The following is a 23,744-nucleotide window of genomic DNA, read 5'->3' as shown; positions in this document are numbered from 1 at the left end:
CAATGAAAAATGTCCTGTGTCTTTTCAAAGAAATAGAAAACTAAAGGATATTCTTTACAGAGAAAATTATTATTTATTTGCTAAAAGGTGAGTTCATGCTGAACACTTCTAGGTAATACTCCTCTGGAGATTAGAAACCATCTTTTCTGTCTGGGTAAGTGTATGGTGAACATCTGAATACTTTCTTTGATATACTGCCTACAATAAATCTACTCTATACAACACAGTTTTTATACCATGTTCATCACCATAATAACCAAGCCCCTTTTAGACATACATTAAGCAACATGACAAATGTGTGTCATTTAAGAAATCTGCTGTCCAGTGATGGAAAATGTGAAGAAATTAGAGCAAAAAGCTCTGTGTGAGCATTTGCTTATGAGACAAAAAGAGCTTTCATTAGATGCTACATGATTAAGTACTTAAAACACAGAAAATGGAAGAATTACAGCTGTTTGTTTAACTTTAATGTGCCATACTGATTGCTGTTTATAAATGTTACATCAAGGTGGTGCCTAATTGCAGTTTAGTACCTACGAGGCAAAAAAGTTTTCCACTATTTGGTCATATATAGCTTTATTTTCTGCTTGGTATCTTTTGCATTCAGCACACACAATATATAGTGCTCTGTAAATCAAAGGTATCAAATCCTCTCCTAAGCTTCTTATTATATCTTACTTACTCTATGCTATTTAATCCCAGGTTGGATGCCCAACAGTTAAACTTCTCATGCACTTTCACCTTGTCATTAGGGATCCAAATATTCTGCCAACAGTCTTCAGCTCATGTCCATTGAGCTGAAGGCATGTCCATAATATTCTTCTATGGGAAGAACTGTAATGTTTCAACTTGACAGACAAAAAAATGGAAGTCTCAAGACCTTTAAAACTAAAGTATTTGCTATTTTTCCCTGAAATGACAGAAGCTGAAATGAAAAAACTCACTGAACTGCACAAAGAAGGACACATTCAAGGCTACAGTCATACAATGATTAAAGTTATTGTGGGTTTTTTCTTCTTTTTTTTCTTTTGTTGTACTTAAAAACCTAAAATCGTAAACAGTTTCCGTGAGTCAAACTCAATTAGCAGCTGACATGGAGAAATGAAAATCTGAGACAGTGTTGTTTTGTTTCTCCAGTAAAATGTATTTTAAACACTGGTTAATATCTTTGAAGATTTCAGAACCCTAAGCAGCTTTTGAGTGCTCCATTTTGAAGCTGCAAACCTTGTGTTCTACAATGTAGAAATTTCTTGATTTAGCAATGCCAGATAAACTCTCTGGTTGCATTTGTTTTTTGTGTATAAAATGCTACCAGTGACTAAGGCTACGTCTTCAGAGAGGATGGGCTTTAGGCAGGTAAAATTCTATTGGAAATTTTCCATTTGAAAGAAAAAAGAGGAAACATTACCTTTACAGAACTATTAAAATAGGTAAAAGTGTAAAAATTCTGCAGGGCTTGGACTGTGCACTGAAATCTGGGTGATACAGGTTGGAATCTCCAAGGCAATGCTATGCTAAGTACTACCCAAATGGAGCTGCCCCAAGGGATCACATGGATAATAATTATCTAGCTCTATGTAGAGAAGGCATGCATATTTACCTAGAGCATAATTGTCACAAAATTAGAAAGTCAGTCCCTAGCAATTCACATTTGAACCAAGAATGAATCTGCAGGCTTACTGCTTCTTAACAAAGTGCATAATTCCACTCTTACTCAGAAACCATTTTACAGAAATTGGCATCCTTATTACTAAGTTAATAAAAAAAAATTCAATTGAACTCCACAAGACTTTTTCCTATTATAGCAACATTTCAGAGCTCCATTTAGCAAAATTGAGTGCTTAAACCTTCTGACAATTTCTTCACTGAGCTTGAATTTCACTCAACCTAAATTCCACTCCAAGAGTAACTGTCTGTAAGTCTGAGAGAATATGGGGTTCATTACATCTTGAAATGCACAAAGTAAGTGTGTCTTGCAGTTGAGCAGTGGCTCTAAACATACAACAGAATTTCTGTGCATTTGGGAAAGCTTCTGCTCTCAGATGAAATCCTACAGGCAGATTCAGTGGGAATTTTGCCACTGACTTGAGTGCATCCATGGTTTATTCTCTCTTTATTCTGGAGGTGGCAAAACAATAGCTGTAACATTAAAACCGCATATCTTCATAAGAGGACTTACAGTGTTTTCCTTTTCTAACCAGGACATGAATGTCAGACAACACCTGCCCTATGTAATCTGAAATCTCTTCCTGCTTTAAAGACAGAAGTGCTGAATTCCACAAGAAGACCAAGTATGGCTTAACTATGTACTCCCACTTGAGGACAGGATTCTGGCCTAGATGCTTTACAGTCTTCCTGGAAAACTTTTATTTGAGAGCCTGGTTTTCCAGGTTTAGCCTTTGATTAAAATCAAACTGGTCACTGGAACTGCAATCTTACATATTACCAGTCCAAACAAATTACTATCAGAGCACCACCAAGAGTTATAACTACATAGACACGCACACGCTCCATCTAACTTGACTGAGTGGAACTTAAGAATTCTATGGCTTTAAAATATTAACAGAAATTCATACCACCCCCTTCTCTGTCAACTTGCCTTCTCAGACTTGATAGCTAACTTATTATAATCAAGATACTTCACTTCTTCCAGAGGCAAAAACCCTGCCTTTTCTAAAACTAGAAGAGAACCGTAATGACAAAGTAAGTTATTGTCAAGATCTGACTTCCACTGCAAGCATAACTTGTGACTGATCTATCCTATTGTTATATTTCTCAAGAAGATCTGCAATATCATTTAGTCAGTGACATGAAAAATGTGCCCTGTAATTTCACAGTTCACAGCCATTCATTCTGAGTGCTGACATGGTTGAAATCATAATGTGGCATAATATTGTTATGCAGGATAAAGACAGAGAGTCTAATTAAACTCCCCTTAAATGTTACATTCATCCTTATTAATCAAGAATTTGGGATTCTTAAGGTAACATCAAGGGAAGTTAAAATTTGTTTCTGTGGCTTATTTGATTACATGGAAACACAGATTCTCAATTCTATCATCTATAGTTTTAATATCAACATATTAAGTATGATTTGTGCCAACAGAGTAGAGCAGATGGAAAATTTTAGGAATATGATCTTCTGACAAGTATTGTCAGAAGTGATAAAGTCTAGCTTCAGGCAGCTTCATTTCCTGCAAAAGTATGAATAAATGGATTGAGAATTCCTGGGACCCCTACTTTAGGTAGTCTTTAATAACTTAATTCAGACTGTCATTTTGGCGACTAATCAAGAGAGAATGATTAATCTCTTTTTTTTTTTTTTTTTTTTTTTTTTCCCCAGGAAAGGGAGAGTGCTCTTCAGGTGAACTGCTTCATTTGGTTGTGGTGAAAATTTGTTGTCTGCTCTACCTCCTATTCTACCACAGAGAGTAGATAAAAATGGGTGTTATAGCAAGCTGGCAACTGCTAGGAAGAACCAAGCAGTAAGATAAGATGTTAGCATAGACAAGACAAAGTCTGAGAGTTTCCCCACCTCCTTGCAAGGCAAAATACCGTATCCAAAACTCAGCACCAGCTGGTCAGCTGGGATTGTCCTTAAGCAGTAAAAGTCAAAATACAGAAAAGCAGACAAGGAGAGGAGAGTCCTAAATTCTGCCACAACATACAGGCAGAGAATGTCAGTAAGAGGGCAAAAACAACAGGGGAGACTTAGAGGTGTCCAACATAGGTGAAACGCTGGGAGCAACTTAGGAATCAGACTCCTGGGGACTCTCCAAGGTGCTGAAGGGGAGGTGCTGGCAGTTTGGTTGTAAATTGAGCAACACAGGCGATGCCTGCGAGGACCAAATAACAGACTTTGGGAAGCAGACTATCAACATCCATTCGCTACTCTTAGGAAAAGAAGGTCCTGTAATAGTACAGCTCCAATATTGAAGCTGACAGAGTTGAAAGCGGCTTTCTTGAATGGTCAGTGTTAGATGCTGTTCACAGCTTTTACAGGATCTGGCTTCCAAATTTGGCAGACATTTTAATTCTTTTGGCACTGGGATTTTACTGTAGTAATTTGTTCTCTTCAGTTTCATCTCAGTAGTTCCTACTAGAGATTTCTTTTTTTCTAACTAGCTTCTTGCTCCACACTATTTCAGATTCAGTGATATATCTGCACAGTGCTGGCCAGCTACAAATCATCTTCTGAACAGGGAAAAATGGGGCCTGATTTTACTCTTAAGTCATTATCACCCCTCCAGAGTTACATCACTGTGGTCAAGGGTATAAGGGGAAAATAAAAGAGGTACATTACTACTCTAGAAACTGTTTTGCTTCTTTCCCACTGTTGTGGTTTAAACCAAGCCGCACAGCTCGTGCACTTACTCCCCCCCTTTCTCCCCCAGCTCCCAGAGAGTTGAGGAGGAGAATCCAAAAAATGTAGCTCCCATGAGTTGAGATAAGAACAGTTTAATAACTAAGGTATAACACAAATCACTACTGCTACTACCAATAATAATATTAATAATGATAAAGGAAATAACAAGTGAAGAGAATACAACACCCTACCACCCACTGACTGATAACTCACCCCACCCTGCCCAACTGAGCACTGACCGATACCTCATCCAACCCCTAGCCCTTCCGGGTAACTCTTGGTTACATCCTGGGCATGATGTGCTATGGTATGGAATACCTCTTTGGCTAGTTTGGGTCAGGTGTCCTGTCTCTCCTTCCTCCTGGCCTCCCCTCCTCCCTGGCAGAGCATGAGGCTCAGAAAGTCCTTGATCAGAGTAAACATTTGAGCAGTAACTTAAAACATACATGCTATCAGCACCGTTCCCATCCCGAAAGTCAAAACATAGTGCTGCACCAGCTACCAAGAAGGAGAAAAAATTACTGCTACTGCTGAACCCAGGACATGATGAAGGCTTAGAGTTTGTTGCAAGGGAAAAAGAAGTTTTCTAATTTGTTTGGTAAAAAAACCGCGAAAGTCAGTTTGGTCAAACAACAACAGAAAAAAAAGACAATGACTTTTTTTCATTTCTTTTTTCCTTCGGTTGTTAATACCATGACAATAACATAAATATATCATAGTGGTTACCTACACAAATAGTATTAATATATTCAAGAAACAGTTTCAGTATAAAGACTGTGTAGAATATAGTTGAGCTAACAGTTGATTAGTGAGTATCTGCTATTGTAGGTGATAGTTTTGTAGCATGAGGGAATTGCCCAAACTCTTTCTTTCAGAAGTGATTAAGTCTCTCCTTTTCTGGCACAGTTTCCTTGATATCCCAATGCGTGCAGCTCTCTAGAGTTAGCGTTTCTGTATTTCACAATTTTTCAGGAAAGGCAGAAGAGCAGATTCGAGCAGATTCCCTCTCTACCTGTCTTTCTTTCTAACTTAGAGAAAAGAAAAACAGTGTGCATTGTCCAATATACACAAACTTCTGATCTAGATATGCACTGCAAATTCCCAGTGCCGGGGTTCAGGCAGGCTATAAATAAAACTGCAGAGCCAACTTAAGATGCTCCTGGGTCTAACTTACAGTGAAAAACTTTGATGCCATATACTGAGAGCAAGGCTCAGCCAATCATTTATAACAATAGAATTATCCTTTTGTTTGCACATGAAAAACAAATCTCCTATTGTTAGGAATTAAAGGCAAGTCCTTCCGACTCTAGAAGACATATTTAACAATGACTAAGTATGTCACATCTTACGCATTCACTCTTAGACTTCCGTCTCATTATATAGCACTTCTGTAAGTGGTTGTAGTGTTATCTCAAAAAGCAAGTTTATTGACCTCCACCTGCAACAAAAGTGCTTTGAAAAGGCTTGATGTGCAACACAGTATGCCAAATTGATCCCTTAAGTGTTTGTCAGAAATGTGGTTTGAAGCCTCATCCTTGTTCAGAGGAGGTTTGGGATCTCTGAAAATAATCCTGGCAAGAGACAGGAGAAAGGTTTTTTGAACTGTCTTTGCAATTCATGGTTTATATATTCATTACGTATGAGGATAATGATTAGCAGCAAAAGGAAGTAATAGAAATAAACTTGCCTTTTCAAGTGAAGTCTCCTTAGTTTTCTTGGGTATTTAAGATTTGGAAGAAACTCACTGAGCTATAAGTCCCCCTTCAGTGTAGTTTCAGCACTATTTTACAGAATTTTAAGCGTTTTTTTTTGACAGAGAATATGCAGTTCGTGGTTGCCCTCAACAGAAGCTTGGAACATTTTCACTGATTTCCACCAACTTCATGGGCACCAAACCCAAAGTTATGATGATGTAATATAAAGCAAAATGTGGTCCAGTAGTAAATGTTTCCATTCTCAAAGTCAATGGCAAGTCCATTGTCCAGTTGCTTTTGGTAAAATGGCAAATAAACAAAAGTGATCACACACTTTTAATTGTGTTAGATTTAGCCTTATCATCCCTTTGGTCTGATGTTCAAGGATGAAGCCTCATTAATGTATACACTTACTTTGCTGTATGGAAAAATGTGCTTAGTTTAAAGAGAAACAGAGCCTGTCCAGCTTTCTGATAGACCAGTATTTGTTATTTGCAAATGATTGCAATAAGTGTGACTTTGCTCATATTTCCAGACTAGCAGAGCTATCAAGCACACAGCCACTCCAACAGCAGTGCTACGGAAGCCAAATGTCCAAGCTGTGGGTTAGCAAGCAGCTAGGTAGCTGTATCTGTCACAGACTTTTCTAATCTGAATTGAATAATCTGAAACAGTTGGAAATTGGAAATTAATGATAAGGTGGTATAAGAAGACCAAAACTAAAAAAAAAAGGTGCCAACTTCCAAGCAAAAAATTGACCTTCAAATTTCTGCAGTTGACACTTCACCACTAATTCAATGTACCTATGGTTCCAGAAGCCACTTATACTATGTGGGGTCTGTTGGATGGAGGTTGTCATGGTTTAAACCAAGTCCCCCAACTCCCGGAGAGTTAGGAAGGAGAATCCAAAGAATGTAGCCCCCACGGATTGAGATAAGAACGGTTTAATAGCTAAGGCATAACACAGAATCACCACTGCCATTTACTACTACAAATAATAATGATACAGCCAATAACAAGCGAAAAGAATACAACACCCCACCAGCCACCGACCCATAACTCACTCCACCCTGCCCGGCTGAGCACCGCGTGCTCCTTCCTCCATTTTCCTCCAGAGCTCCACCCCTCCTGCTCTCTCTCTCCCAGTATGCATCTTGGGCATCACGTGCTATGGTATGGAATACCTCATTGGCTAGCCTGGGTCAGGTGTCCTGTCTCTCCTTCCTCCCGGCCTCCCCTCCTCCACCTGGCTGGAGCACGTGCTCAGAAAAGGCCCTGAACAAAAACACCCTCAAAACATGCTCACTATCAAGCAACTATTCCCAGCCCAGAAGTCAAAACACAGCACTGCACCAGCTACAAGAAGGAGGAAAATGACTGCCACGGCTGAACCCATGACAGAGGTGCAGACATGAAAATTACACATATACCCAAATATGTATATTTTTTATATATATTGCTTCAGATATTTTTGGCAGTATTTCATACTCCTATGAAACCCACTGGAGTTTTGGTTCTATTTCCAACTTCTTCAGCTTCAAATACTGCATTTTAATTTTACTTAATGAGTTAAATATATTTTAGAGTTATAATAAACTTTTCTTGTGAAGATATTTCTGGAGCATTGAGTCACATTGCTTACTGAGAATAAACACCACGATAATATATTCATATAAATAATTTAAAATCCAAGAGCACAGTAGGTAATAAAAATATATTGCCATGATGAAGCATGAAACCAGAGAACAGCATTGCTTTAATTAAAAATTACAAACACATTTCAGTAAACAACTTATTTACACATAGTTAAAAGTCTAGCGATGTAATATTTTGGACTTGTTGAATCCAGAAAAGGGAAAAATACTGAAACCAATCTCTTCACACAGACAAATATTGAGGACCGTAACTGTGTTTAATTAAGATCTGCTGTTAATAACAGATTTCGGAAAGCGAGTTTCTTCTTTTAATTTCCCAAGGTAGAAAATGTTATTAAATTTAGCCTTTAACTTCTCATTGACATGTACACTTGAAACTTCTGATTAAAATTTCAGAGGTTGGGAAGAAGTACCCAAAATTAAACTCTTAAATCTGGCACAAAAATAACAATGATCCCTGATTAAGAAATCAAATTTCAGAAACTTCATTACTGTTCTATTAATAAATTGTTATAATTAAAATGGGGCCTGCTGGATTTCTTTCATTTTTTAATTCTGAAAAAGTTGGAAACTGTAGAGGGAATTAAATACTTAAAAAAAAGAGAAATAGGTTAATGAATCTAAGAAAAATGATCCAACTTAGAATCATAGAATAGCTAGGGTTGGAAAGGACCTTAAGATCAACCAGTTCCAATCTCCCTGCCATGGGCAGGGACACCTCACACTAAACCATGTCACCCAAGGCTTTGTCCAACCTGGCCTTGAACACCGCCAGGGATGGAGCATTCACAACTCCCCTAGGCAACCCATTCCAGTGCCTCACCACCCTAAACAGTAAAGAATTTCTTCCTTATATCCAATCTAAACTTCTCCTGTTGAAGTTTTAACCCCTTACCACTTGTCCTACCAATACAGTCCCTAATGAAGAGTCCATCCCCAGCATTCCTATCTATCTACTCTAACTTGAACAGGTTCCTTTTCTTTCTGCAAATTATCATAGTGAAACACAAACTATTTTCCACCCAAAGGCACGTATTTAGAATAAAACACTGGTTCTCTTTGCCCCTTCCTTGCTACAACATCAACAAACAACATGTACAAAACTCATTGTACTTATTGTAGACTTTTCATAGGAAATCTTAGAGCTGAGAATAGTTGTGAAAGTCAATGTTAATCTAATTTTAAACAGGTGTGAGATTAAGATTAAACTTGATGCCTACATTATTTAGATGGCCAAAATGAGCTTGTGTTTCTTGTTTCCAGAATGATGTCCCTACATTTTTATTTAGATGGCCAAAATGAGCTTGTGTTTCTTGTTTCCAGAATGATGTCCCTACCCCTACCTGGAGTTTCTTTGGAATGTTAACATCAGTAGATCAGAGAAGACCTGATACCATGAAAGTTCACTGCTAATTAATTGTATGTAAAGAAATAACCAGAGCTCAAGGTGCATGCTTTTGAGTCTTATAAATATTGGAAACCTGTTTTTTTCAGTGTAACACATTTTTGCCAGTGTGTTTGAGCTTTCAAATGAAAAAAACTTTTCAGTCTTCAAAAAACACTTTAAGCTTAAGAATAAGAAAGAAAATTGCTTCAAAAGTGCAGCTGTCTTCAAAATTTTTACAAAATAAGCCATGCTTTTCAAGAGATAAGTCATTTGAATCTGATTCAAATATGCAATGTTCAAAGAATAAATTCAATCTAGATGTGGACAATGGTACTATGCACTATTCATGGTTCTTGTAATGCATTTATAATGTTTTATCTAGTAGAGTAACTAAATTTTCTAATTATAAATAGTCATCAGCCCCTCCTACAAGCTTTATATAGAAAACTAATTAAAAATATCCCTGTGGTTAGACATAGCTCAGTTGCAAAAGTTTGAAAGAAAAAAAAAAAACATTACTAATTCTCTGTTGTTTTTTTTGTATCTGTCTGCGCATTTTGGACAGATATATACTTTGTTGGGGTTGGTGTACATTGTTCACATAGCACACAACACCCAAATCTGGTATTTGTTGCTTCTTGCAGACACAAAACATTGCTTATCCATGATCATCAATATTTAGTGCAATATCTCATTTAAAAGAACATATTGTGCCTGCTTCACCTTTATTTTACCAGTATAATCATACCAGTGATTTTGATTATATAATTTATATCAGCATTGTTTGAGAACCGTGTAGCCTGTTACGCACTTTTTTGAAGTCCTGGACCTACATCCAAACTCTAACCACACACCTGACTTTAGGAGCTATTCTGATATACTACAGGCTTCCATTTTCACTGCTAGTAGCTCTGTGTTTCAATAATACCTGCCAAGATTAAAAGCATCTTTTAAAAATGACGTTTTATGTTTTCCTGTTATTTTAGCAAAAGGACATGCAGGCAATAAGATTAGCCTTTCCTGAATCATTCTACTTATTTCCCAGATTTCCATTGCATTTGCGTTATTTTCCTTTTATACAGCCACTTTCATTTACATATTTGCATTTCCGTATATGATCATGCTCTTTTCTCAATTCAGTCTAGCTTATTTCTGCTATTCTTTTCTTCACATGGAGGGTAAGAAGAGAAAAATCTTACTTTTGGCTAAAAGCTTTCCAGGATTTGGCCATGCTGGTATGGAAAATCTTCTGGGAAAATTCTATTTAGATTATGAGCTAGTTATAGTCAAGATCTGAAAGTTCCTTTGCAGCCAGCTGTGAGATGCGGTGGTCTGCAAAAAGTGTTTATGTTATTCAACTGGTTAAAGCCAACAGAGCTTTCAGTAAGTAATTGGTATGTTCCATGATTTCAGTATGAATGCAACTGGGAGAAGCTCAACAAAATCAGGAGGTCAAGGGGGAAAATTCAGCTAACAGTTTCTGGACTGTTGGTTTTAATAACCTTATATTTTTCCTGTTTTTTCTCTTTTAACATCATAAAATCAACTGTTACATTCATTAATATAACTTCTCTTATCTCCCATGAAAATAAAGTTGTGGATAACTTCAGTATGTATGCTTCTTAATATGTATACTTTCCCTGTCCATGGCAGGGGGGTTGGAACTAGATAATCTTAAGGTCCTTTCCAACCCTAACTATCCTAAGATTCTATGATTCTTAAACTCAGTCCCAGTCCCTAGGAGAATAAAGATCTTTTCCCTACACAAGCTGGGTTCTGAGTAATGCTGCTGAGGTATTTCTAAGGTGACGCAGAGAATTTAAACTTATAATTATCTGTCTTGTCTATTTCCTCTTACTTTGGAGATGAGCACACTCGCTTGCTTAAATTCACCTCATTGTTCGAATCCAAGGCTGTCAGTGAGGTCATTTGCAATAGCGTGTTTACCATCATTTGTTACTGACACAGAACATCTTCAAGATTAGAAATGTGGGGTTCTTTTGTAGAGCATATATCAAACTTTCTTTAAGAAGTACACAATCACTGTTAAATAACCCTGTGAGAGTAAAGAAACATGCATCTATGGTATAGATTGACAGTGCACATTGTTCAGGTAAAGCTTTAAAATAATTCTCACAAAGATCTTTATACTCTCTTATATACATTTATATCTAGGGGAAATTAGACTCACAAGGAAGAATGAAAAATTAAACATAGGTATAGATTCTAGCTGTAGTGCTTAACCTGCAACACTCAAATGCTGAGAAAAGCTGTCTGGAAAGTTAATGTAGTTTTAGGGAAAAAAGTTGTTTATCTCTTTTTTTCATCAAATCTAAAAACTAAAAGACCAGAGCAGATGGATCAATAATGTAAGATGATGGCACCACTTGAAGGCCACGTTTCAGCTTCACTAAAAGCTTAAGCTGTAAGCTTCAGTGTTTCATTGAGAAATATCTTCTCTCCCCTTGAACGTGGATGAATGGTCATTATTTCACTGAGGGACATTATATAAATGAACATATGTTGACTTAAAGCATATGTAAGACATAATTATTTCTATACACATTTTCAATGTTTACATGTTCCTCTGGTTCTCATGAAGGAAAAGGAATAAAGAAGCAGGTTAAAAGTACTTTCGAAACTGTATGCAAAACTATATCTAATGCTTCTGGCATTCAATTATTCTACTGCAGTAATCTCACAGACCAGAAAACCACTGCCCCCTGTCTAGTGCAGTGCTTTGTTTCCATCATATTAAGTCTCTCCATTGCAGGAAAAAAAGATAAATTGCCACTTCGTATTCTGGTATTGTGTAGAATAGCAAGTTTAATTCTGCAGTGGTAAGCAAATTCTCATGCACAAAAGGCATGCTCACTTGCTGATGGATGAAAATTAGAGGGTACTGCACTCACCTGATAGTCTGATGTTGCAGAGTGTCTGGATCAGTGGCATTTACCGTTAACACCTTGCTGCCAATAGGGATGTTTTCTAGTTTTGTCACTCTCATCGGGTTCGGGTGGAATATTGGGCCTTCATTCACATCTTCAACAGTGATCTGAACCGTTGCTGTGGAACTGGGGCCATATACTATGTCTGGAACCAGTGGGTCTTCATTTTCCACTTTGATCATTAGCCTGTGAAATGCTGAAATCTCGTAGTCTAAAGGCTGTAAAACATATAAAAAATCAGCGAGCAAGGTGCTAGGACAATACTAACAACTTTTTCCTTGTACCCCCTTGAAAACTCTCAGAAGATAGAATTAGCCAGAAAAAGACAACAGCATTCCTTACATCTGATACATTATCAGAGTTTAGCATTAGGCATAATGACAGTTTTAAAGTACATTTAAGGTAATGAATATAGACTTAATGAAAGATGGAGATGTCCCTCTATCCAAGGGCATATACTTTTTTGCCACACCTCATACATATAATTCTCATATATTTGTGGTGTAATTATATTTAGCAAACAGGTCAGTTGTACTCAGTAGCTACATATGTTAAATAACTTATGGGTTTTTTTTCTCAACTCCTGTCTTGAAATCAAAAGTATCCCCATGGAAATACATGCCATTTGTCTTAAGAACTGAAAGTGCCTCATCTGGAGTCAAACAGAGAAAATTCTGATAGAGGCAGCAAACATAGCTAATTTCTTCTTTTTTTTATTTTTTACTTTTCAAGTGTGAGGTATAGGATTATGGTCATACAAAGACAGGCAATAAATTATTTTTTTTTTCATGAGACTTTAGAAACAAGGGAACAAAGGGTTCAATCAGAAGCCACATCCCCTTATTTCCCTGGTGTCAGCATCTGTGTTCTCTGAGAGCAATATATGGTCCTTGAATTCTAAGCATACCCTAAGTCACAAACAAAATAGTCTCACTATTAATTGCAATGCTCATCGTAAAGCCAGCTGTTATTTAAGCACAATGGAAATATAGCTAGCAACAGACGTGTCCTTATGACTAAAGAAAAAAGGTTATTGTGAGAGAAGGGTTATGCATATTGTTTGGACAGGGGCTGGTAGACAGCTACATGTTTTTGAGTAACTAAACCTTGTTGTGTGTTCTCCTGTGCAGTAAATCCAATGGGTGGACCTACTATAATACAGTATAACAGCAAATGGTTCTTACTTTGACAACTGAAAGCATTCCTTCATTATTCTGGGGATTGGTATGGATTTCAAAACTTTGCCCTGCATTTCCATTAATAATGGTGTAGACAGCTCTCCATGCTCCAGTTGCTGGGTCATCTTGGTCACGAATAGTTAAGTTTACTATTACACCTGTGATTCCCTCCTTTACTGTAGCAAGAAACTAAAAAAAAAGAAAACCAACATAGAGGAAATTGTTACTCTTTTCAATTAGTGACCACACATGCACACATGAAATATCCAAGCCAACATTAATTATTTACCACAACAGGAGAAAGATGTAAACCTTAGCTGAAATGGATTGTTATAGGCTCTAAATAATACATTCTCACTCATGAAATATAAGGTAACACATTACAGGTACTCCCTATTTAATAGATGGGAGATTAGCAGCAATGTAAAAGGAATCAAGCTTTGGAAGATTCTGATCGCAAGACAACAGTTCATCTCAAATTACTGGAAAAGTGAACCCTGAAAATATGTAGTGTTTCATATGTGCATATGCTAACAGAAAGAGAAATATACACATAGCTAAGTAGAACAAAAACTCACAAATATAGCTCATTCTTGCCCTCAAGCATACTATTATTTAGAAATAATCCAATTTTGCATTTCAGACTATTATTTTCATAAGTTACACTGCACATATTAATTTTTCACGACACTGTTATCAATATATAAAACATATTTTACAAAATTTTTTACCATACTTGTTTTGGAGAGAATTCTCCAAGAGGCTACAAAATAATTGGACCTCATTCTACCACTCTGTCTTTATAAGTTAAAGTCAGTGTTGGTTTCTTCTTTCAGTGGAAGAATTTTTTATGATCTTTTCACACTGCTGTACTATTCAGCTAGCCAAGCCCTATGAGAAAATTCTAATTTACCATCCAGACAAACGGTGCACAACATCATTCTCATTTATGTAGGAAAGATATTAAGCAAACCATTGGAAAAGTTTTTAGGGGTCAGACTTAATAATACTCCTCCTCTCTCAAGTACTTGAGGCTGACACGCTAAAAGCATTGTATATGAATGATAATACCTGCTTTGTAGGTGGATAAACCAGAATGGTAACATACCTAGTCCTGAAAAGTGCTGAACACCAGCAGTATCATTACAGAACATTAGAAAATCTTAACACTTTTAGAGGTCAAGCCTTCAAAACTCTGAAATTACAAACTTTAATGGTGCAGTCTTTCCTGTACATGATGAAATGCCATGTTGCCAGTGGCAACTCTAGGGCAAAAATTACCCAAGTGGCTTTAAGACCTAAATAGACTAAATATCTTTTTCTCTGTCTCATAGACTACATGAAGTCATAACACTACATATTTTGTGAGACTATTAAATCTAGAAAATAGCATTTTATTAATATATGGATTTCACAATCTGGGCAAATACTAGGCGAAATGGATTTCCACACAGTAAAGTACAGAGGAGAAAACTGCCTTTTTCTGTGTTCAGTTATCTTTGTTTTAATTTTTTCCAATAGATTTATGTTTCTAAATCCTTTTTTAATTTAGCTGTATAATTTGAGTGCATGCATTCAGTTCGAGTTTTCTAGCCTCAAACCTGATGCTATAGAAGGATGACATTAATGACTGGCTATTTCTATCTTCTTTGGTATATTTAACAAAGAATTTAAAGATTCTTTTGATTTTGATCATTAATATGTAACAGGTTGTGATTGAGCTTTGTTTCAGACAGATCATTAAGCTCATTTGCAGTTTAATTAACTCTAAATGACAGTATAACAATATTCTCATTTGCGTTGAAACAAATCAAAAGAAAATCCTTTATTAAGAATCTTGACTATAACAGAGGAATTATTACTATGATTGTATTCCTTCCTGCTCAGCAAAATGCTGTCACTGGAAAACACTTGGACACCTTTTACTTTAATTAAAAATAACTAATTAGCCTGATTGATATTTTTGTATTATTCCATATTGTCTCAGCTTGAGGATGTGCAAAACAAGACATCGGAACCGTAAGGGCCAGAACTTTTCCCAACAAATGTTCAGTACCAAATAATTCCTATTCAGCCATGTAAAAAGGTGACTAGACTTCAAGGAATATACACCTACAGAACAGAACCCCTTGATTTCACTGTGCATCTGCTCCTATTTCATATTGATCTTTCTGAAAGACCTTTTCCTTAATCCACAAGTCTGAGTCAATTAAGTGTTCTATACTCCCTGCATCACTTGGGATCAGTAAGAGCTGTTAAGGTAAAATACTTAAAAGATCTGCCTGTTTTATTCAGATACATAATTGTGAAGCCAGTGAGATGAATTTATTATGATTACCCCACCAGTGCCTGACTACAATGGAAAAGGTTGCCATGATGTGTCAGCTAGTTCAAAAAATATGTTGAATGTCACTTTAAAAATATCAAGGTTATCTCAGCTGGAGCAGGCTTTCTTTTACATTCCTACCTTCTCCTCATTTAAGAAGGGCTTTCAGTAGCCTCAGTTGCAGTGAGTTAGTAGTAAAGGGCACATAGACTTGCTGAGGGTATAAAACTGCACAGCTTGTGACACCCGCAGATCAAGGAAATGATAACGTCTACAGTTGAAGACTGTGCCAAGCCAAAGAAATCCAAATGTAGTGGTACAGTCTGAGTACTCTTTGCATTTAGAAATGACCATATAAACACTGAGGGTGTTTGAAGCTGTCTGGAACATTAGAAGAAAATCTGTTCAAACTGGATGAAAAAGCAGAATGATCAAATCGCAGAAGTTGTCACATGGACCTGCTCTAAACTTATAACGTGAAATGTGTCATAAATCACAGATATGTGATTGCAGAAGACAAATATCTACTGTGAAATAGAGAGGCCCAGAAAAATATAGTGTATATTATCTAGAAGGTGAACTCTTTTGCTTGTTCAGCCACCTTTATATTAAGAATAAGCTTCACAGTATTTAAAAAAAAATCTGTTATATTTATACTGTGTCCCTTTCAAAAAACAAAAGTGAAGACTGGAATTTAAAAAACTATGAAAGGACAAAAATATCAATTAGATTCGGAAATAGAGAAAAGATAACGGCAGGCTCATCATATTTCCAAATGCAAGGTTTATATTCTCAAAGCACAGTGCTTAACTGGGAGAATCTGATTCAGTGCTCTAAAATAAAACCCCATAGTGGTTAACATAAATAATTGGATCACAAGTTAATTGATTTTACTCTTTTTAAATATCTGCACATTCCCTAAGCAACAGTATAAATTAAGAATAAAATAGATGAGTTCTGTACTTTATTTAAACTGCTATTATCTGGACCCATTTAAGAAAAAAAAAACCCACCTTACAAATACCTTGGCCAGAGTTGCATTTGGCTGGAAGGAGCTCTATACACTACGCACTTACTAGTACTGCGTATTTGAATATGTAAGCTTAACTTGCTCTGTGGAGTGATATGCTGTACTGTCATTTATTGTGCTTATCAGACACACAGCTTAGAAATTTTAGTAATTCTGTTATATTTAGAGTTTTAAAAGACCGGGGGGGGGAAAAAAGATGCAATTCCTCTTTTTCTGCCCCCAAATGCTTATGTGACAGAAGACAGACAACAAACAGATCATGACTGAGAAAGACAAAATGAGTGACAGCTGCCAGCAGTTTAAACTAATCATCAGGTTTTTGTAGGCAAAGGGGGCTTTTACCAGGGAAATGAAAGATGTCAAGGAAATATAGTTATAGATGAAGATTTCCTTCAAGAGTGTGAGTATAGCTTGTGAGGAAGCAGCAAAAACAGACTTGAAAATGTAAGGAGCAAGCAATGTTTGCTGTCATGATGAACTGATGGGAAGCAGGTATTGACCACTGGACATTCTTGTGAAAGATCAATGAGATGGTTTCACTGGGCATGGAGGTCTCTGAAGCTGAAAACAAGCAGCTGACATTTCTTACAACAAAGGACTCAGAAAAGGGATTGCAGGGAGACAAGTATCTAAACACTAACCTCATCTCAGCCTCAAACAAAACTGGAAACAGTACCTAACCTGTATGAAAACTGGATTCTTGTCTGACAGCCTTATTTAAAGCTTTCTGTAACAAGTAAGATTTTATTTACTAGCTTCTTAGAGCAGAGGAACACATGAACTTAACTACATCAGAATCACTTTAATGTCTATTGTCCAGTAGCAGCATGAGCATGCACTAATAAACTTAATACCTTTATGAAGTCACTGAAAAACCATCTCAGAGTGGGGTACTGGTATACTCAAAGAGCTGCCATAATCAGCAAACACAATGCAAGATAAACGTCTGGGGTTGGTGATCGCTACACCATGGCTCATTAATATTCGGCATGCTGTGATCCCCAATCAAGAGCAAACAAATTAAAACTGCATGTCCATTTGCATTTACCGGGGTGATATTCCGGTTGAGGGTATTTTGCACTACTATAATGTATGTGTTTCTCATCTATATATCAAAAAAGATGAAAAATAATGGGATACATTAATTCACATGTCTCTATCAGAAATTCCCCAGGGAAATGGTATCACTGCATTTGTCCTTCACTCACTCCATAGGTGGCATGGTTTAGTGTGAGGTGCTCCTGCCCATGGCAGGGGGGTTGGAATTAGATGATCTTAAGCTCCTTTCCAACCCTAACTATTCTATGATTCTATGAAACCACTGCTTTTGTAACCATCATTTGTCTCTTTACTTTTTTGAAAATATGAAGACAAGCTATATAATCTCTTGCAATCTGATTGTTCTTTGTGTCTTTTACTTGGCACACTGTCATCATGTGTTTACATGAGTGGCCAATATTTATTTGTTAAGGAAACAGTGTGTTTACTGTAGCTCTGTGTCTGGAATATCCACAAGGACAAATGAAGTTTCAGAGCAATCACAAATATCTGCATTCTCAAGAAATCAAGAATGAGAATCATAAATGACAACAATGGACATTTCTGATGGAATTCACTGGGACACAAAGCCCATCTTGACAGCTAATAATAAACCAAATAATATGATTCCTGGAGCTCATCAGGTTTCACAAACTAGGCAGGTGAAGTACTAGGTGGAAATATGTAGCATAATATTTGTGCACTGAACAAAGTAAATATGATGACTCTTCATCTTAGCACAATGACCAAATGTGCTGGCCTGCTATCAGGGGTTGATCAGGACATGACCAGCTGCAGTTTATACCAATCTCTCTGCATGAGCAATTTAATTATCAGTTTTTCAGTCAGGGCAAATTATAGCTTGGTATTACATTCTTCCTAATCTCTCCTACAGTTTTTGAAGGCATTTTCCCTCTTAAAATCATGCATAGCTTTTACTATAAGGACACAGATAGCTGCTATAATTCATTAAAGAGATAGCTGTATTAACATAATGGATTAAATTGATGTAAACTGTACACGAAGAAATATATGAAGATCTTTAGAGACCATTTAGATGAAAGACCCTATGTAAATATAAAGCATTATTGTAGTATGACAAGGATTTAGTGGTGTAAACTAGATGGGAAACACAAATTAAAGCTATGAGTCACCTAAACATTTTTCAGTAATTGTCATTCTCTTACTGCCATAATGCTGCCTTGTAGACACTCTATTATTTCTTAATCTAGAGTGTTTTTTTCAGTTTATTCTGTATTTTTTCTAAATAAAAACTATTTTTCCACCTCTCTTGTGTAATTAAAGAAAAAATTGTAGCTTAGAAAAAAAATCTTTCCAAATGTATGAAATTGACCATAATAATTTTTGATGCATTTTCACTTTTTGCATTTGAATGATTTTCATAGGCTACATATTCTGAATGCCTTGTGCTCTTTCAAGGCACACATCAGTTATTTTACAAAACAAAAGTACTGCTCAACAGTGAAAAAACAAATTAATATTTTTGTCCACTGTATACTGCAGCCTGTAACAACAGCAACAAATCCAAAAGATTAATTAACTAAATGGAAGGCCAAAGATTAAATTTTGCTCTCTGTAACACTGCTACTATTTCTGCAGGATCTATAAATCTGTGCATTTTATTGAAAAGCACAAAGATTCTTACTATCACTGACAGAAATCACAAATGATAAAAAAAGGGGCAAGCTTCAACATGACTTTGGCTTGTTTTGCTGCTCATGAGTCTGCCTGGAAAACTTCTGCTCAGGAGTACCAGTAATGTAATAAATGACAAAATAGAACAGTACTAATTAGGCTGTTTCCCCACGCTCCATGTGGAAAGCCCTCTGTGAGCAGTTTTCCATTGTGATATAGCTAAGCTGTCTCTGGGGTTCAGTGGGACCACTTCAAGGACTTTCTAGGTATTAGGACAGAACAGGGCAGGAAGAGAATGCAAAACTAACTGGGTGAAATGGGATGGATGAATAAACTTCTGGGTGCTATAAGAGTTTCCTGTAAAGCTGCAGTGGCAATGTGAAAACTCCTTCTATCTTTCTTACAGAGATCACAAACCTTGGAAAACCAGAATATCTACAGAGTAAGAGCCTCAAAAGATTCACATATGAATTTAAAGAACTTTCTTTTCTGTTTCTTTCCCACTAAAGTGATGAAACCTCTTTCAGAGCTGATGTTGTACTCCAGTTCTCTTGTTTATGTGTTTGCAGAAGACTAAAAAGCCATTCAGGGACTGTAAATAAGTGATGGTGAAGTATATTTGAAAATAGCCACTTTTTTGGAATCTTGTCGAAGACACTTATTTACATTATGTCTCTTTCTCAGCCCAAATCCTGGCCTCACTGAGTAAAGCCAGAAAGATAATTCTACATGTATTAATCATATGCTGAATGTTTGCTTCAAAGCCTGTTACCTCCAGGGTATACATCAAGTGTAGTACAGTTGTCTGAAGATTCAGAAAAGAAATAAACATACTAGCTTTTTTTTTTTTTCAGAATATATAAATAATTTAGAAAAAGTTCATTGTTGGTTTGTTTGGGTTTTTTTCATTTTTCCACCTATAAACACAAGATGCATTCAATCATTTCTAGAATAAATCAGGTACCCATAAATACAACGGACACTTCTATAATGATGGTCATATCATAGAAAAACAACTACTCTTTCTCCAGATGGACAAAGGACAGTAAAAGGTTTCAATAGTATTTACTGCGCTGAAGGTACTTTTGAGAAAAACTCGAAGAAATAATGATGTTATTTTCTTATCTACCAAAAATTCTTTCCCCCAGGTAGAACAAACCTTATGTTTAAAACAACAGCATCTGAGAAAATTATGATCTGACCAAGCCTGACAGAACAGACTACACCTATTCACCTGTCAGAGCATCAGTGTTGCCTAGGGACCAAGGATAGATCTGCTTTTCACATTTATGAGACCACTTGTGCTGTATTCAGCCAACCCAACTATGCATTATTTCTCCCTCAGTGCACCTCCCATCAAGAGCAGTGCTAACCTTGTCTTTTTTTCTAAGAAAGATGCTGGTTGTCTTCTTCAAATAGAATGAACTCTAAATAGAACAGACTTTACTGCTTTTTCCTTTTGTTTTCATCCACTGCATTTCAGGGGCAGAAAGGTTGTATTAGGCTTTTTCCCCCATCAATCTACACCATTCTCACTTTTGCTAGTTATGGTCATGAAGGAAGGGAAGAAAGCCTCTTAAGAAGGAGGCCTTCGTAAAGACTCATCTTTCATTTCTAGCAGAGACATTTTCATATGAAAAAAAGGTTTTCTGATGCTGAACATAGCATCTGAACATACGTGGTTTAGCTTATTGTACTGCCTTACTAAAACAAAAAAGTGTGGAACTATCAGCCTGTAGTACAAGAACTTTATGCAAATGGTAAGCTACATGCACCATTTAGGCTCCTCAACAACAGGAAAATGAACTCCTCTTTAAATACAGAAGTGGCAGATAAAATGTGATTTTATGACAACAGAAATGCAACTCTAGTATTTAAAGGGTGGCTAGAAAGAAGAGACTTCCTTTTTACAAGGAGTCACATGGAAGAGATGGGGTTATGGGCACAACTTAGTCCTGGGGACATTCCAATTGGAGACAAGAGGAAAATTTTTCACAATGAGAACAGCCAGACACTGGAATAATCTTCCCAGGAAAGTCACGAGTTCTCCAAATGTTGGACACTTTTGAGATTCAGCTAGACATGGTGCTGGCACATCTAGTCTAGACTGTGCTTTTGCCAAGAAAGATTTGACCTGATGATCCTTGAGGTCCTTTCCAGCCTAGTATTCCATGATTCTATGACTGTTCTGATACCATTAACTGTAACATGCTTATGCAAAGACCACTTAATTTGCTATAAAGTCTGGGAGATTTAGAGAACTAAAGAAGAAACTACTCCAGGGACTTTAGTCTCCTCCCAGGTATGTATAACGCAATGTGGCCTCTGTACTGATGGGGAGAGAGCTGTGCAATGACAAGAGCTTCAGCACATGAAAGCTATTGATGATATTAAAATTACTGTCATGTTTACATTTAGGAAGTAGAGAAGGGATTTTGTGACTTCTCTTTAGGAAAGTGAGTCACAGGATTTCTTTAAATACATGTATTGAAACCTGTATTTTAGTGCTATACAGAAGCAAACTAATGGAGAAAGTTAAAAATAAATTAATTTTAAATAGGTGAAAGAACAAAAAATTCCTAGATATAATTCTAGAGGTGTCATGTTCATCTGTTAACTACTACAGTTATGAATGAATGTGCTGTGAAATCCTAATTTCATGATTTATGACATTTTTATTAACACAAATCTCTTAACTCCCTTATTCTTTTATTTGTAGACTCTAGCAATGAATAAGTTATTCCTGAATACCTCACTATACATACCCTTAGAACTGGCATGAACTATGACAGTGATGAAAAAATAAAATGCCAAGAAATCCATTCTGACAAGCAAGGGTTTATACATGACTTGATGGGAAAAAAAGAAAAACTAAAAAGCCCTGGAAGTCGATGCTTTTACTACTCAGGAAATCATTACCTAAAATGTAACCTGTTCTGGGAGTGATTTTTCTGTGTGTTTCTCTGGCTTTACATGAACACCAACTAGAAAATGCATTCACTTTTTTCAATGTACATAGTCTAACATAAGTGAATTCTGTAATGCTGTTGACTGTTTCAAATACTTGGTCACACACATTTTGAGTAGTCATCTCCAGTAACCCAGCGTCAATGTGACGACTTGAAGTTGAGCACGCTTTTCTGAAAAAGCACCAATTCTTGACCAAAATCTTCTGCACCAAATTTTGTAGCACCTAGCAGTTTATTATCTTTTAAAAGGTAGGATAAATACAACTTGATTATTAAATGGGAGATTTAGCAGTATTTCTAAATAAGATTTCTCTGTAATGAAATCACAGATTGACATGGACCTTTTTCAAGCCCTTTGCGCACTTTTTAGAATGTCGTGAAAACAGTGTATTTTAATACCTTAATATTACAAGACTGAGCCATATTCTTAGCTGGTTAAGAAGCCTGGTCTTAGGAGAGAGGTGGAAATTACAATGTAAATGAGACTTTCTCTATGGCGCAATCCTTGGGATCTTTGATAAAAAGAAGCATATGCATCCAAATGAGAAATCTATCTTTTTCTGCCCTAAGGACATTGCTTCCAAAGAAGATAGTTATTTGTGGTGCCAGTTTACAGCTGATTACAAGCCAGGATGCCAACAACAGATGTTTTGACAGTGGTTAAGCTTCTTCACATGGTCTTTGGTGATCAGTGCCTAGAAGCACCATTCAAAGCATTCAAGGCAACTTACATCTCTGGAATATTTTAGCAACAAATTTCATCAATTCCCCACATTTCCAGCATTTTAGGTTGTGCCAACTGATGGGGATGACATTCTAGATTTACAAGCCCCTCCAGCTAAGAGTTGTCTGAAAACTCTCTTTTGGAAGCAGATAAGAACTCTGCAGGGTTTCACATTGCTCCAGTGGAGGCAGGAGGTACAGACGGAAGTTTACGCGCAGTATTATCTTCAGTGATACAAAATTTGCTCTAATTTTAAAAATTAAAACTCTGGCCAGACTTACATTTTCTATGGAAAACTGGGTGGGGACTGGAAAATTTGGGCTGAACATTCCATATTTCAATCCATCTGAACACAATAAATCTTCCAAGTCTGGCAACAAAGTGATGAATGGACTCCACCACATGTAGTTTCTTCTACTGGATATACATATTTTTTTCTCAAATTCTCTAGCCTACATTTAGTTTGCCTAACATTCATTGAGCATTAATATTATTGTTATATCAAATATACAAGAAGATATAATTTAGAGATCACAGGCATAGGGGGCATTTCATGATTATTGGCCTCTTTCATTTTCTGTTTTCCTCCTACAGCAGAAAAATCTTTCTCATATCTTGAATATCCAGGTAAGCACAGAAGTCTCATTACCCTAATAGAAAACAAAGAGTTCCTGGTGTCTCCAGCCCTATTAACACAGAAAACTTCTTTTCTCAAGGCCAAGGAGAAAGAATAATAGAAATAAATTCAACTTATTTGACTAATGACTAAGGAGC

At 36.6% G+C, this 23,744-nt stretch overlaps 1 protein-coding gene across 3 annotated transcripts in view; it reads right to left on the bottom strand.

The window, feature by feature from the left end:
- Positions 1–23,744, bottom strand: part of CDH13 (cadherin 13) — a 510,139-nt gene that overhangs the window by 63,635 nt on the left and 422,760 nt on the right. For all 3 annotated transcript variants that reach the window (XM_031051836.2, XM_031051835.2, XM_031051834.2), the window contains 2 exons: positions 13,234–13,416; positions 12,014–12,267 (listed from right to left, as the gene is read on the bottom strand). In XM_031051836.2, coding sequence (XP_030907696.1) covers positions 12,014–12,267; positions 13,234–13,416 — 437 coding nt within the window. The remainder of the gene's footprint in view (positions 1–12,013; positions 12,268–13,233; positions 13,417–23,744) is intronic.

Source organism: Melopsittacus undulatus, chromosome Z (genome assembly GCF_012275295.1).
Source record: "Melopsittacus undulatus isolate bMelUnd1 chromosome Z, bMelUnd1.mat.Z, whole genome shotgun sequence".
NCBI classification, from domain to species: domain Eukaryota; kingdom Metazoa; phylum Chordata; class Aves; order Psittaciformes; family Psittaculidae; genus Melopsittacus; species Melopsittacus undulatus.
This window is presented reverse-complemented; position numbering and strand designations above follow the sequence as displayed.